Source organism: Lupinus angustifolius, unplaced genomic scaffold (genome assembly GCF_001865875.1).
Source record: "Lupinus angustifolius cultivar Tanjil unplaced genomic scaffold, LupAngTanjil_v1.0 Scaffold_1_399, whole genome shotgun sequence".
In the NCBI taxonomy this organism is placed as follows: domain Eukaryota; kingdom Viridiplantae; phylum Streptophyta; class Magnoliopsida; order Fabales; family Fabaceae; genus Lupinus; species Lupinus angustifolius.
Window position 1 is genome coordinate 4,652 of NW_017715725.1, and position 15,235 is coordinate 19,886.

At 31.7% G+C, this 15,235-nt stretch overlaps 1 protein-coding gene across 2 annotated transcripts; it reads left to right on the forward strand.

Annotated features, from left to right (window-relative positions):
- Positions 1 to 5,991: 5,991 nt before the first annotated feature.
- On the forward strand, positions 5,992 to 12,836 carry LOC109336913 (BRASSINOSTEROID INSENSITIVE 1-associated receptor kinase 1-like). 2 transcript variants are annotated; one of them, XM_019573747.1, is made up of 12 exons: positions 5,992 to 6,172; positions 6,274 to 6,413; positions 7,443 to 7,572; positions 7,652 to 7,723; positions 7,992 to 8,135; positions 9,320 to 9,391; positions 9,510 to 9,581; positions 9,670 to 9,746; positions 10,285 to 10,413; positions 10,508 to 10,849; positions 11,174 to 11,568; positions 12,295 to 12,836. In XM_019573747.1, exons 2-12 carry the CDS (start codon positions 6,302 to 6,304, stop codon positions 12,610 to 12,612), a joined length of 1,863 nt encoding a protein of 620 aa, XP_019429292.1. In that variant the 5' UTR covers positions 5,992 to 6,172; positions 6,274 to 6,301; the 3' UTR covers positions 12,613 to 12,836. The 2 variants fall into 2 exon arrangements, with proteins under 2 accessions (XP_019429292.1, XP_019429293.1); XM_019573748.1 differs by having other exon boundaries at positions 6,288 to 6,413.
- Positions 12,837 to 15,235: the final 2,399 nt, after the last annotated feature.

Below are 15,235 nucleotides of genomic sequence, written 5' to 3' on the forward strand. Positions count from 1 at the left end.
AAAATTAATTGATTAATTACAGTCTGTCATAACTCTAATAACTCTTCCGACTTTTGACTAGAATTGAATACTTGTATCTTTTTGATAATGTCAAAAGGGAGAGAAAGGTTGCTTGTTGTGTTAAATGTATTTCGCAGATTGTAATAGCTTTTGTAGGTTGTATACAGCTTCCGTAATATGATTGCTTACCTAAGGGGGAGCAAAGGCGCTTCAACTTTGAAACTTTGAATAACAACCATTATGCAAACTTATCGTCAAGCTAATTCATCAAACTTTTCAAACTATTTTGATGTGGTATTTGTCATCATCAAAAAGGAGGAGATTGAAAGTGCAAAGTGTCAAGGATAGCACTAGCAATGTTTTGCCTATATTTTGATGAAGACAAGGTTCTATTAAAGCTTGAAGATGGCTCAACAATCAACATGTCTAAAGCTCATTTGGTCGTATCTAGATTAGGATATTAATAGAGTCATTATTCTAAGTAGTCTGGGATGTGTGTCGTAGTAAGTGAGCATAGGTGAGGTGAACCTAGGTGCAAGTCTCCCAAGCCATCATAATTGTCATATCATTTCCATGAGACATATCATCTAAGTTAAATGTATGTTCATGCATTAATCATACATGTTATATGTGCATATTAGACATAATATAATTGCTAAAACATGTATAGAAATTGTGCATAGCATATGAGATGTTTACCTTTGTACCATGTATTTTAATATGCTAGTTAATCGATTAACGTGGTGACTTAATCGATTAACTCAACTGTTTTTCTGTTAAATCGGTGTTTCTATTACAATTATATTGCACTGGTTAATCGATTAACAGGTTGCCTTAATCCATTAACAAGTCTGTTTTGTGTTATAATTGATTTCTGTTTTAACCGTTTAACTGATTGCAACGAATCCAACTGTAAAAACTGCCTAGTATAAATTGAGGCAACTTCTAGAAAACTATAGCATTGCATTCCATCGTATAGGATTGATTTTAGAGAGCATATTTTGTTTTGTATTCTGTTTTTGCAAGAGAGTTGCATGTCTGAGAAGAGAGTTACCATGCATAATTGATTTTTGTTTTGTATATTTTTTTCACATTCTTATTCTCCTTCTTATATTGCTCACATGTTCATGCATTATTTGTAAAGATTGCTAGAGATATATATTGATTCCTGTTTTTGATTAACTAACATGTTCTTGATGGCTTGAGTGATTAGTGAGTGTGTTAGTCTTAAGGTCTTTTACTTGTAATATTTCAAGCATTATTGTGCTTATAATACCTTGATGTTTTAATCTGTTTTTGTGTATTTTGGATTGATCTCTTGGTGGCGTACCACTACAGATATTGGGATTCTTCACCGAGACTAGGAGGTCTTGATTTGAGAACAAGAATCTTGACTGGGGCTGTTTCGCGAGAAAGGTTTTCTCAGGCGATATGTAGAGTCAAACCAAGGGTTTAGGTGTTCTAGATTTCAAGAAAGAAGCGTCCTATGTTTTTGTAATTTGAATTGGTGTGTGTAATCATCCGTATATTCAATATTGTGATGAAGAAAATCTCCTAATATCAGAAGGGGAGGCCTGGATGTAGTTTGCAGTGAACCGCAAACGAACCAGGATAAAAATCACACTTTGCACGCTATTCTCTCCCTAAATCTTCTTTACTTTTCTTGTTGTTTAAATTTGAATTTATAGCTGATATTTTTCATAATTGTTCACTGCCATATGCTTATGAATATTGCTTAAAAATATCTGCTTTATCTTTGTTCAGTTGTTTTTAAATAACTGTGCAATTTGCCTCTCTGATCATTCTATTTTGTGCATGTGTTAATCGATTAAGACTAGGTGTTAATCGATTAACTGGGCTACTTCCAGAATTTAGTTTTGGTGCGAAAAGCAGTGATTGATAACCGCTACACATATTCAACCCCCTTACAGGTGTTCCTATGCCACTGATACCTAACACTTAGTGCATATTCTCTCTTCTTGTTCTCTTGTTCTAATTGTGTCAGAAATACTTAAGTGAGAGTGAAATTGGGTGTACTTAGGTTTTGGGAAGTGAGTGAAACACGTGTAGTTCTCTTTTAGCTTAGTGGAATAATCCTTGTTGCTCTTCAGCTGTAGACGTAGGCAAATTGTCGAACCACATTAAATTCTCGGTGTCATTTTCTCTATTATATTTTCTCCATGGGTCTTCCGCTCCAACAGTTTTCTTTGCACTCCCTAACATTTTGGTAAGGAATTAATTCATTTCAGAGTATGTGACTTTGTCTCTCCCAATAAGTGTCGATCATACGAATCAAACCTTGATCATCCTGAGGATCTAATAAAGCCTTACATCGCTAGACTAACTCATTGTTGGTATCTTTCCTTATAGTTTATCATAGTGGATTTCAATTACTAGTTATTTACTTATATTTATACATACTTGTATTTTTGTCATCACACACTTGATATCTCTTCTATTCTATTTACTATATAACAAAATAAACTCTCACCACCTCATCAATTGTCATATGTTATCTCATCCTTCATTTTTTCTCTTCTAAATGGTTTCATGATAATCCTATGTACATTCTCACACTATATTTGCCCTTTCTTCACAATAGTAACAATTTAATAAATAATTATGTACTTTTTATGGCTAGATCTTAAATTGAATTTGAATTATCATTGAAGTCTATGACTCTCTCTTTCTCTTCCAACATTCTTTTTCTCTCAACAATCTTCTTTTTCTCCAGTTTCATTTCATTATCGTCTTTTTCATTCTCTTTCAATCATTCTCTTTAAAGTGCATTTTTTTAATTTATTTTGTAGATGTGATATTTAAGTACATTTTTCATTATATTTACTATATATAACAAAATAAACTCCCACAGCCTCATCAATTGTCACATGTCATCTCCTCCTCCATTTTTCCTCCTAAATGGTTTCATGGTAATCATATGTACATCTCACATTATATTTGTCTTTTCTTGACAATAGTAATAATTTAATAAATAATTATTGCATTTTTTATGGATATATCTTAAATTGCATTTGAATTGTTATTGAGGTCTATGACTCTCTATTTCTCTTCCAACATTCTTTTTCTCTCAACAATCTTCTTTTTCTCTAATTTCATTTTATTATGTCTCTTCATTGTCGTTTTTTCTTTCTATTTCAAACACCCTCTTTAAAGTGCATTTTTTATTTATTTTGTAGATATGATATTTAAGTACATTTTTCATTAAATTTTTGGTTTATTTTGTAGATCTGTTCTTATTTTATCATTGATTTTTTGTTTAATTTTTCATTGATTTCATTATTTTGTAGATATATTCTTCCACCAATTCTCTTCTTTAGCGTCTGATAAGCCAATGCATTTTCATCAAGAAAGATCAAACCTTCAAAACATATGGTATATACCAAATCTCCATTATATATACATTCACTTACAGTATTACATTTATTTGTCCATTTATTTTTGTTATTAATATATTTATCTCCTTATATTATCTCAATGTTATCATTTTATCCCTTTATTTATAGTTTGGGTCTCCCCTGAAGTATCTATGCAAGTTAATTTTCTCTATATCCATCTTTTATTTTACTTATATATTTTTTATTCAAAGAACCATTGTTTTAATTTTTTGTTTTGCATGTTTCAGAAACACCTGGAGTGTATCCTCCTCTAAAATAAGGTAAAGATCACAGGTAGTTATTGGTACCTTCATTTTTGGCTTCGTCATTGGTTATTCACTCATTTATGAGTTTTGTATTTTATTTTCTTTATTCGATGATTTTTAATATATATTTTGTTTAATACACTTATTTTGGCTCAATATTTGTACTCTTGGAAATTTTACTTAAACATTATTACGTTATTTAATTGTTTGCTTAGAAATTTGTATTGTTTGGGTTATCAACAACACAATATAATGTCTTTGTTCTTTGTTTCTTGATTTTTAGCATTCACATATATGGATAAGAATAACGTCTTTATTTTTATTTGATTTATATTTTTTTAATTTATTTTATTATTTCCAAAATTTAAGCAATCCTCATTATGAAGATAAATTTGCATAATTATAAGTAATAAATTTTGATTATGATAACCGATTGATTTGATTGTGATAACTTTGAAAACATATTTTAAATATAGTAAATACACATTTAAATAGATCTTCAAATATTTTCAATTAATATCATTTAATCATTTTATGTGTCATCTATTATTCCTTGCAGATAAATAAGATATTATTGTATAAAAATTATATGGATGAATATATATAATCATGACAATGATACAATTTTAAAATATTATAATAAACTATTGTATTTGTACATAATCGCTAGCACAAAAAATATAATAACATTGGTTTGTATTAGTTAAATTATATTATTTATTTTTTCTTTACAATTCTCATAACTACGTCATTCCCTACCTAATGACATATACGCGTTAATTTTGATAATCAATAGATGTTATAGTTCAAAGTACTTATCTACATTTATAAGAGCGCTAAAAAAATGAAGAGTTTTTATAATCAGGACAATACTTGCATCAAGTATTGAAATTATTGAACAAATAAAAGATTTTTTTAGTTTACTTCAAAGTAAAAGTATTTATAATTCAATTCAATCAATTATTAAGTTGAAGCAAATATTTTTAAACTTAATAATATTAAGTGATGAAAATGAATACAGTATTTCTGATTCTATTGATATGTGTAATATTAATGAGGGCCAAAATTCAATCTATTAACTCATCAATTTTTAAATGCATTTACAATTTTTGGTCTTCCATATCATAAAATCAAGTTTTTCCACACTATGATATTATTGTATATATTTAATATTTGTCAGGTTAAACAATGAAAGACATTGAATTTTGAAAGATATATCAATTTCAAAATAACAAAATTTGAAGTTGTTCCTTATGCTTAAAGAAACAATATATATTATATGTATTTTCTTAATCATGTGGTAAAAAATACCCTTCATTCATTTACACGGGTAACTTTGCTAATTATTTCAAAAATTAGGGATGCCTATAACTGGCTAAAGGAAAAATCTAGAAACTTTTCAACCTTGATTCTTCTGATTCTGATTCAAGTGTAAAATAGTTAAAATCTATTAGAAGTGTTAAAATTTGAACTTGGAAGATAGAAGCATTAAATTACACATCTATCTAAGTTAAAAGGGTATTTTTGAGCTTTTGTAACATAAGGACCACTCACCCCTCCTTGGTGGGAAACCAAGTCACAAAGCCCTGAGCCCAATACATATGGGTATCACTATTGAAGGCCCAAGAGGGAGATTATGAATGCTGATTAGTGTGGATTAATATTGATAATGAGATAGAGTTAATAAATTTTTAAATTAAGAAATTAAATATTCTAACTACTATTGATGAAATTGATTCTTTTTGGAGTAAGGAAAGTGGAAGGACAACGAAAATGTTGGGGATAAAAAGGGAGCTGAGTCCTCACATGGGGTATACTTGCTTCCACCTTCATGCAATATCATGCCACTCCATGATAAAAATAATAAAAAATATATAATCAAAATTTTAACATTAATAAATGAAGAAAAATATTAAAATAATTATGAAAACTGTGCAGAATGTAAGAATAGTGAAATTTTAATTTTATTTCATTCACATATAGATAATGATTTCTTCTTATTTTATGATTGTTCATCGTAATAATTGTGTTCACAAGAATTAAACATTTAATCTTTCATAAAGATAAGTAAAACATTATATCATTAGCTAAACATCTTATTGGTTTTATTTCTTAACTTTAATAGGTAATTTCACACACAATAAGTGACACATAAAAATATAAAACACCAACACTTGTAGATAATTTCTTATAATAATTCATAATGAACTATATTTTTATTTAGGCACAATTTTATATTTATAAATATATCAAATTTTAATATAAATTATTAACTATATAAAAACAAGAAAAATGACAACTATTGACTTTGACCCAATAGTCTCCACTAACTTTGCAAAAGTTGAAGGCTTGAAGCTACTGAACTCCTTTTCTCTTTATCTCAACAACTATTTTGCCAACATTTTCAGCTTAAACTGAGAACACCCACATGAGATTCCAGCTTCATATTGCAAACTAAGAACTGACACCAGAAAAAGAAGAGAACTTGGAACTAGCCATAATTTGGTTATGGTAATATCTTCAAGTTCACATGTACTTTGTTTTGGTCAAGGAAGTTACTTAAAGTGCTTTTGAGCTTGAAGGGTATCATAAAAATCAACTTTTTCTAACAGTGTTTGTGGATAAGGGAATCAACTGGTCATGCATGAGTGTGGAAACATGGAGAGAGTGATTTCATCTTTCATGGGCTTGTTTCATCTTTCTGCAATTTTGGTGTTTGATTTGGTGCTTAAGGTTTCTGGAAACGCAGAAGGTGGGTTTTGATCTTTTGTTCTTACACTAAGGAGTCTAACTTGTTGCTTAAATATATTTCCATTAGGAAAATAACTACTTTTGATAAACAGGTTCTTAAAAAAACTCAATTATGCCATTTTTTAGTGCTTTTTCCTTGTTTGATTGGTATAGTTGCTGGGTGATTTTGTTTGATTGAGAAATAAAAGTGGGGGAGTTAATATATTATTAGGCTTTTATGTTGAGACTTGGATTAGCTTCTGAAATATTTCACTTAATGGCTTTTTTTGCATGTAATATTTTTGTTAATGGAATATGATTAGAGAATTGAAGATTTTCAATAATTTTCATAGCGTGCTTGTTCTATGTGTCATTTGCTTGGGGATTTTGTAAATTGTAGAGTGAAAACTGTTATATTTTATGGTTGTAGAGTTCACTCTATTTGCTGATATGATTTTAATAGTTTTTGAGATAATCAGCTTCTTGGGCTAGGATTGAGTGAGTGACTTTTGGTAGGGATCATTATGTGACAATGGCTTGTTAACCTTTATGCCTGGGATACATTGGAGTTGCAAGTACCTAAGTAGGGGGCTAGGATCCTCTTTGCTACTGGAGAGTCCAAATTATGACATGTGACACCAAATTTTTTCAATGGTTCAGATCTGCATTTATTTTTGAATTAAAAAAATTTAAATGTCTCATTTCCCTCGCATTCCAGTACTCGAGGGTCCAGTACCGGAGAGGATTCCAATTCCTAAGTAGGAGATGGGAAGGATAGTGAAGGATCAAATCTCTGACATCATCATCACATCATAATCGTAGAGACCAGGGTCGGTGCAAGTTGAGCTACAAGTTCATTAGCAGCTTGTTAAAATACTAGGCACTAAGGAGTATGTGATAATGATGACTCAAAGAAGTAGGGATTCATGTTTGTATTTCCCATTTTTTGAGCAGTGTCATAGGCCTACATAAATGTTGACATTTTTTTATTCTTCACTCCAAATGATTTACGATTAAGCATGTTTTTGTCTGATTATTGCTTCTATGATAGGTGATGCCCTGAGTGCATTCAAGGCCAATTTGAATGACCCTAAAGATGTTCTTCAAAGCTGGGATTCTACCATTGTCAATCCTTGCACATGGTTTCACATTACTTGCATTGACGATAGCGTGACTCGTGTGTAAGTCGATTGCATTTTTGTTAGCTGCAGTCTATGACCCTTTGTGCATATAGTAAAAGACTTGTTTGTCTTTGGATAGTGATCTCGGAAATGCAGAACTTTCGGGTCCATTAGTTCCAGATCTTGGTCAGCTTCCGAATTTGAAATACTTGTAAGTTCAGTTGTAAATCTGATATGGGATGTTTCGATAAATTTGCCTCTTTTTTTCTTAGCAGTTATGCTGAACTAGAGATAACTGCATGTATTGCTGAAGAAAAAGGTTATATATTGAATTCTATACAAGCCATCGATATAGATTTCTGTGGTTCAATTTTCACCGCCCAACTTCTATTAGATTTTGACTCCTCGCATATAATTCTTGCAAATTTATTCTCCATCTTTTAGTTTGAATATGAAAACATTTTTCTTTTCAATGACAGGGAACTTTATGGTAATAATCTAACTGGGAACATCCCTAATGAGCTTGGAAATTTGACAAACTTGGAGACCTTGGATCTTTACACGAACAAGTTAACCGGTCCCTTACCAGACACATTAGGCAACCTTAAAAATTTACGTTCCCTGTATGGCATGCTTTCCTTTATCTCATATCTTTAATCTGCAAAACTTATTCAAATCTGTTCCAATTTTCTTTCTTCATTTACGTTTTTAGCTTCAATACTCTTGCTTTCCCACACAAAATAGTGGTACACGGTGCATCCTACAACATGGTTATTTTCAGTTCCGAAAAAGCCACCTATGCCTAAGAAAAGTTTCATTCTAACATAATCACATCAAGTGGATTATGATTGATGATATTGCTCAGATTAGTTGGCCTAGTAAAATAAAAGTTAAAGATTCAAACTATTTAACTTGTTGGCAGAGTAGGTACTTAAGTTTTGTGACAAATTTATATTGTTCAACTAATATCCGAGTTGTTTCTCATTTCTCCTTTAATCTTTATGCAATAAAAGTTCACTGTGTTTTTTATGTGTGTAATTTTGAATTTATTCTCATTATGTATTAAACATAGAATAAAGTATAATTGTTCACGTTCATCCACACTAATGGAGTGAAGGGGTGATAGTAGTCAACATTAACAGAGTTGCTATTTTTTTTGTTGGTATAATCAAAGGTATCTCCTCACCCTATGGTTAAGGAACTATTCTCTTTCGGGGTACGTGATTGTCCCTCATAGCAAGTGTCACTCCCAGTAACTGAACTTTTAACCTTTTGGTTCCTATTTGAGGATCTAGTGGGGTCTTACACTATTAGACCAACGCCTTGTTGGTAGCAGAGTTGCTAAATGACTCTAAATAAGGGAGTCTAAAAACTGCTACCAACCAGTAGCGACCTATTTAAAGTTCAATGAAGTATAGTGACCCCGTTAAAAAAGACAAACTATGTAGACATCTTTGGAAATTCAGTGAAAGTGTGAAACTACAGTAACCTACAGTTACATGTCATACTTATTTCAACGCAAGGGAGTTTTAATGTGTATATTAGGGTTAGGGTTTAAGGGAGGGACATTTTCATGAACTTATGCCGAAATTTCCTAAAGTGATGCACCAGTTGTGCCTTGATTTAGACATATTTTCATTTGTAACCAATTCACTTTTCCTAGTAGAATTCATTGCTATCCACCTTGATCTATTAGTAAAGGCTTTAAGCTGACAAGTTACGTTATAATATTTGCTGTCATGTCTTATTACATCACTTTATCAATGGTTTATATCTGCAAACCGATATGTTTTGCTCTTTGAACTAGGCGTGTCAACAATAACACTTTGTCCGGAAAGATTCCTATCTCTCTGACCACTATTGCTTCCCTCCAAGTCCTGTAAGTGTTAATCCTATATTTAGATTTATCATGAACTGCTGTGAAGTAAATATATTGTATCCTATTTTTTTTAAATACTTGGATGTGTAACCTTCACCATGGTTATTGTGGAATCTAGTGATTTATCATACAACAATTTAAGTGGAGATATCCCAGTGAACGGTTCATTTTCATTATTTACTCCCATCAGGTTTGTACACATTTTGTTTATATCTATTATGATTGTCATTGAAGGATGATGTATGGATATTTTGCTAATCCCCGTTTAATGTTTACAGTTTTAAAAACAATACTTATTTGATTCAAAAATCCACTCCAGCTGCACCACTTCCTCCACCGCAACAGAGTACTTCAGGTTTGATGATGTTTGTTTAGTTATAGGTCCCGATTTTAGTTTGTCAGAGAATAACTTGTCTTACAAGCTTAAGTTGTTATATTTAAATAACTCTTACCATGCCCTCACACATGAGAGCCCAAAAGGAAAGTGGACGAAGTATGGGCTTAAAATTACCTTAAATTGAAAGAGAACTCGACTTTGCTTTGAAATCTTAATATTGGAGGAACAGTCCAACTCTAAGAATAGACCGTGTTGTTGAAGCAGTGAAGCACTATGTTTTGAACAATGATCTTTGATGATGGAGATAACTTAAGCATAGCTTCTTTCTCATGGTTAAATTCATGATAAGTTAATATTATTGATTTTTTTTATAATTCTATTCAACCACAATATGGAAACAACCTCTCCACTTGCGAGGGTAAGACTACATTTATCTATCCTCCCCAGACCTCACTAGGTGGGAACCTCGTGAACTGGGCCGCACTAACTATTCCATCACAATCAGAGTGTTTGAATACAGATATGCTTTCCCTTTTAATTCTGTCAATCCTAGTAGGTAACAAAAATGCTGGAGTTATTGCTGGAGGAGTAGCTGCAGGTGCTGCTGTGTTGTTTGCAGGCCCTGCAATTTTACTTGCATATTGGCGAAGAAAGAGACCACAGTATTATTTCTTCGACGTTCCGGGTTAGTTGACTAACATGCAAGATGGTATACACACTGACTCAAGCTGCATATGAGATCATTATTGATTGACAAACATTGTGTGTTTGACTGGCAGCTGAGGAAGATCCAGAAGTTCACCTTGGTCAGCTTAAAAAGTTCTCGCTACATGAACTGCAAGTTGCAACAGATCGATTTAGTAACAAAAATATTCTGGGTAGAGGTGGGTTTGGAAAGGTCTATAAAGGGCGCTTAACGGATGGCTCTCTTGTAGCGGTAAAAAGACTTAAAGAGGAGCGCACCCAGGGTGGTGAGCTGCAATTTCAAACTGAAGTGGAAATGATCAGCTTGGCTGTGCATCGTAATTTGCTTCGGTTGGAAGGTTTTTGCATGACACCTACTGAGCGGTTGCTTGTGTATCCTTTCATGGCCAATGGAAGCGTAGCATCCTGCTTAAGAGGTACCCTTAGTACTCTACTCTGATTGTGTATTTAGTCTTTTGATTAGGATTGATGTGGTATATGAATTTATTAGTAATTTAACTCTTTTGTTAGGGTTTTGGCTCTAGATACCATGTAGAAAATGTATGTGTTTGTCTTATTCACCTCAATAGTTCATGGTTACATTGTGAATATATATCGATAATGAGATATTTGAACCTTAAACTAACATCTATCTATAAATAACATTATATACATTCAACATGAACATTATTACTTCTAATTTTCAAAGCTTGAGTTGTCATATTAAACATGTGTTTTTATGTATATTGATTGTGTTGTAGAGAGTAAGGAATCACAACCACCACTTGACTGGCCAAAACGGAAACATATAGCACTCGGAGCTGCTAGGGGGCTTGCTTATTTGCATGACCATTGTAACCCCAAGATTGTTCATCGTGACGTCAAAGCTGATAATATATTGTTGGATGATGAATTTGAAGCAGTTGTCGGAGATTTCGGATTAGCGAAACTGATGGACTACAAAGATACTCATGTTACCACTGCTGTACGTGGAACAATTGGGCATATAGCACCAGAATACCTCTCAACTGGGAAGACTTCAGAGAAGACTGATGTTTTCGGATATGGTGTGATGCTTCTTGAGCTAATAACTGGACAGAGGGCCTTTGATCTAGCACGACTTGCCAATGATGATGATGTCATGTTGCTTGATTGGGTAGATATTCTGTTCATAACAATATGCTTTAGTACTTTTCTATGATACTTAAACTACTTGAAAAACTTACGCTAATCACATGTTTCTTCATGATAAAAATATTGCTACATAACAATCCCTTGCTGAATTTTTTGTTGTTGGTCTATGCTTTCTGGCATCCCTTTTCAACAACTGTAGGTTTCCTTGTGCTAATTGGAAAATATTGCTGTGTTTTTACAATTAACTATGTTTTGTATTTTTCTGAGTATCAGGAGACCAAACAAGGTTGGAATTAATTTTCCTAAAGGGAATTTTTGAACCAAATGTTCTTTCAATTTCTATACTAAATATTAATCCAATTTCAGTTCTTTGTAATGCTTGGTTTCTTTCAGAGTTGATAACTTCATTACAAGCTAAGGAGTTTTTGTTTATCTCTTTCTATACATTCCTAGCTGATGTTTACAGAGCTTCTTGCCTATTCTGATTATATTTTGTTGTATAAGTTCGGTTATAATTGATGATAGGGCGTCATTCGATCCATATAGTTGACTAGACCTAGTGGATAAAGACTTAGTTGTTATTGTTGTTGTATAAGATTGGTTTGATTATTCATTCCTATTCCTGTCCCAGATTCTAGAGCAACATCTTTGTGGCATTTTCTAGTTCCTTGTTTTTGTGTTGGCTGTATGCACATGAATGCCGATGACTAACGGTCATTGTTGGCAACTGGCGATATTTCGAGTTTAGGTTAAAGGACTTCTAGAACACAAGAATTTTGACACACTGGTGGATGCAAATATGCAAGGTGATTATGATGAAGAGGGGGTAGAGCAGCTAATCCAAGTGGCCTTACTATGCACACAAGGCTCCGCTATGGAAAGACCAAAGATGTCTGAGGTGGTTCGGATGCTCGACGGCGATGGTTTGGCTGAAAAATGGGATGAATGGCAAAAAGGCGAGATAATCCGGCAAGATTTCAACCACACTCATCACAAGAGTGCTAATTGGATGATGTTAGACTCAACTTCAAATATCCAACCAGAAGAACTATCAGGTCCTAGATGATGTTAGACTGCATAATTCTTCTGCCTGCTATATACTACTGATTTTTGTATATGATCCTCATATTTCTGATCAAATGCCCTTGATCATGTTGTGATTTTTAAGAAAAACAAGAAATTTGTAATTTGTATTGGGCAGTTAAGTGGTACAAATGATCTATCACATTTGTCATTGTATGCATGTTAGGAATGACTATAGATTAGAAATAACTGCAACTATATTACCTTGTATGTGTTAGAATATATAGAAATATCTCAGAATATTTTATTATGTTATTGAATTAATTAAGATTGGTTCTATCATTATAGAATCAATTATGTCATTACAGTAATTATATTAGAATTCTATTTGTCTTTTGTTATTGCTCTATGCCTTTTGTTCTTTCAAATAATAACCAAACATATCATATTAATATCAATCTTCTATATTATGTTCACAAAATATTGAAAACATGAAATTAAATAAAAAAACATGTTTAGTTTTATGGCTTTCAAGTGCAACCAAAGTATGCGTGTAAATTTACATAAGTATCATTACACTTTAGTTTTTGCATACCATATATTCCTTTGTTATTTTTCTTCCTTTGGAGAAAAGGTACTAGTTGAAGTGGTTGTTGAATCACAATCAAGCTTCACCTATTTTCTAAATAACATAAGGCAGATAAGCTAAAATTTCACTTGTAACTTTTGTGGTTCTGCATTTATTTTTCACATTGCACCTTTCTTTGAAATGGTGGAATTTATAAATTATTGCAAAGGTTTATCGATTGTTTGGTATACAAGATAATAGAGACATAGTCTGTTTTATGAAGTTGCAATCCAGAGTTTGATGATCCAATAAAATACGATAGTTATGTTGTTGGCTTATCCTATCATGTCCACCTAGTATATTTTCTATATCACGTCGAAGTTGGGTTAAAAATGAGAATATACAATATGATATCTAGTTTTTCCACTCATTCATTCATGTTTGAACATAGTTGTCATTATCACTACCAACACACAAGTAATGAGTTAATGGGGAGGTCAGAATAAATGATCAAACACTATATTTTGACCTAGAGTTTTAAGATAAAGAGCATTCTAACTTAATATTTCCACTTTTAATACATTTGATACTAATAGGAGACTTTAATGTCCACACTCATATTTTAATATATCTACTATAAGTAGAACTATCCAAAAATACCACTCAAGGTAACATTCTATTCATTTGAGTTTGATTGTGTATAGAGTATAATCAAGTAGAATATAATATAATGGGATATTTGTAGATAGAAAAAGATTATAGTTAATTTGATAATGATCGAATCATATTGATTTTTTTGTCTATACTAAGGAATCCCTTCAATTTGATTCAAGATTAAACTTGTTCTATCTTTTATATAAAAAAATTCACTTTGAAAATTATGAATCAAAGTTTAAAGATTGGGAAGTGGTCCTCAACCCACTAAAGAAGATTTTTCCAACCATAGATTTGGCTCCTAGAATAGTGTGAGATTCTTAAATTTCCAACATATATGTACTTGATACATGAGTAAAGATTGTTGCTGCACAATCATAGTCAATGCTACATAAAAGTCAATCATTTGTGTGGGGACACAAATAGAAAATTATGAACTATGGACCCACCTAAAGTATATACTCCTTTGGTTACATATTTTTTATGTTTTAATATTTGTAATTCTTTTTAACTACACTAATTTACTTTTCTTCTTTTTACTCACATTCTAAATTTAAATTTAATATATATTAAAATTGAATTATTTTAGTCATATTATATCAAATTTTACATGTTTAATGAATATAAACAAATATATACTGGAGATAATATAACACATACATAAAACTAATATAATATTTGTTGAAATAATGGCAACATAATATAATATTTTTCACCTGAAGCTTCATTGCTATAGATTTTTAAGGCATTTTGATAAGGCTCCTCCTTGTCCAATGGCCAATGTCAATTTATTATTATAAAGCTGCATTACTTAGGAATAAAAAGTATCTGAAATTGCATGTTAATCACTTTATGTTATGGAATCTCAAACATTTTGCTCACTAAGCTATAATTGTAATACCAAACACACCCAAAGCATGTGTTTGGATTTGTGATTGGAAACCACAGTGAGGCAAAAACAACACATAGTAACTTCTGCTGTATTCTAAAAGCATTTTTGGTTCTATAACGTTCTTAAGCTTGAGAAATGTTTAGTTAATGAGATGAGCTTAGAGCTTCTTAATCTTTTACTATTCGAATATAGATCTCTTATCCCAAATCATCACTATGAATATCAATTAAAAATGTGAACATTCATTATTCTTTCTGTTTTTGTTTCATTGTAGTTGCTGCGAGACATAATTTAGGACATGGTTTGAGACAACAGATTCTTGTTCATACTATATAAAACTTTTATGTTTTTGGAATAAATAAAACTTTTATGTAAGTTTTATACCCTAATGGATCAACCTGCTTCTCTAGCATGTCCTTTTTACTCATAGTAAAAGAAGTTAATAGTCAATATCTCAACATTAACCATTGAAAATGACAAGATTTTGGGCACTTTCAGATCATAGGCATATGCATAACAGATATAATGACAAAAACATTTCTAACACTGCCA

Bases quoted from the DNA above. Each gene is read 5' to 3' on its own strand.
- LOC109336913 (XM_019573747.1), top strand. From the start codon at position 6,302: ATGCATGAGTGTGGAAACATGGAGAGAGTGATTTCATCTTTCATGGGC. The intron at 7,573-7,651 runs GTAAGTCGATTG...GTCTTTGGATAG, and splicing joins GACGATAGCGTGACTCGTGT to TGATCTCGGAAATGCAGAAC. The intron at 10,414-10,507 runs GTTAGTTGACTA...TTTGACTGGCAG, and splicing joins TTATTTCTTCGACGTTCCGG to CTGAGGAAGATCCAGAAGTT.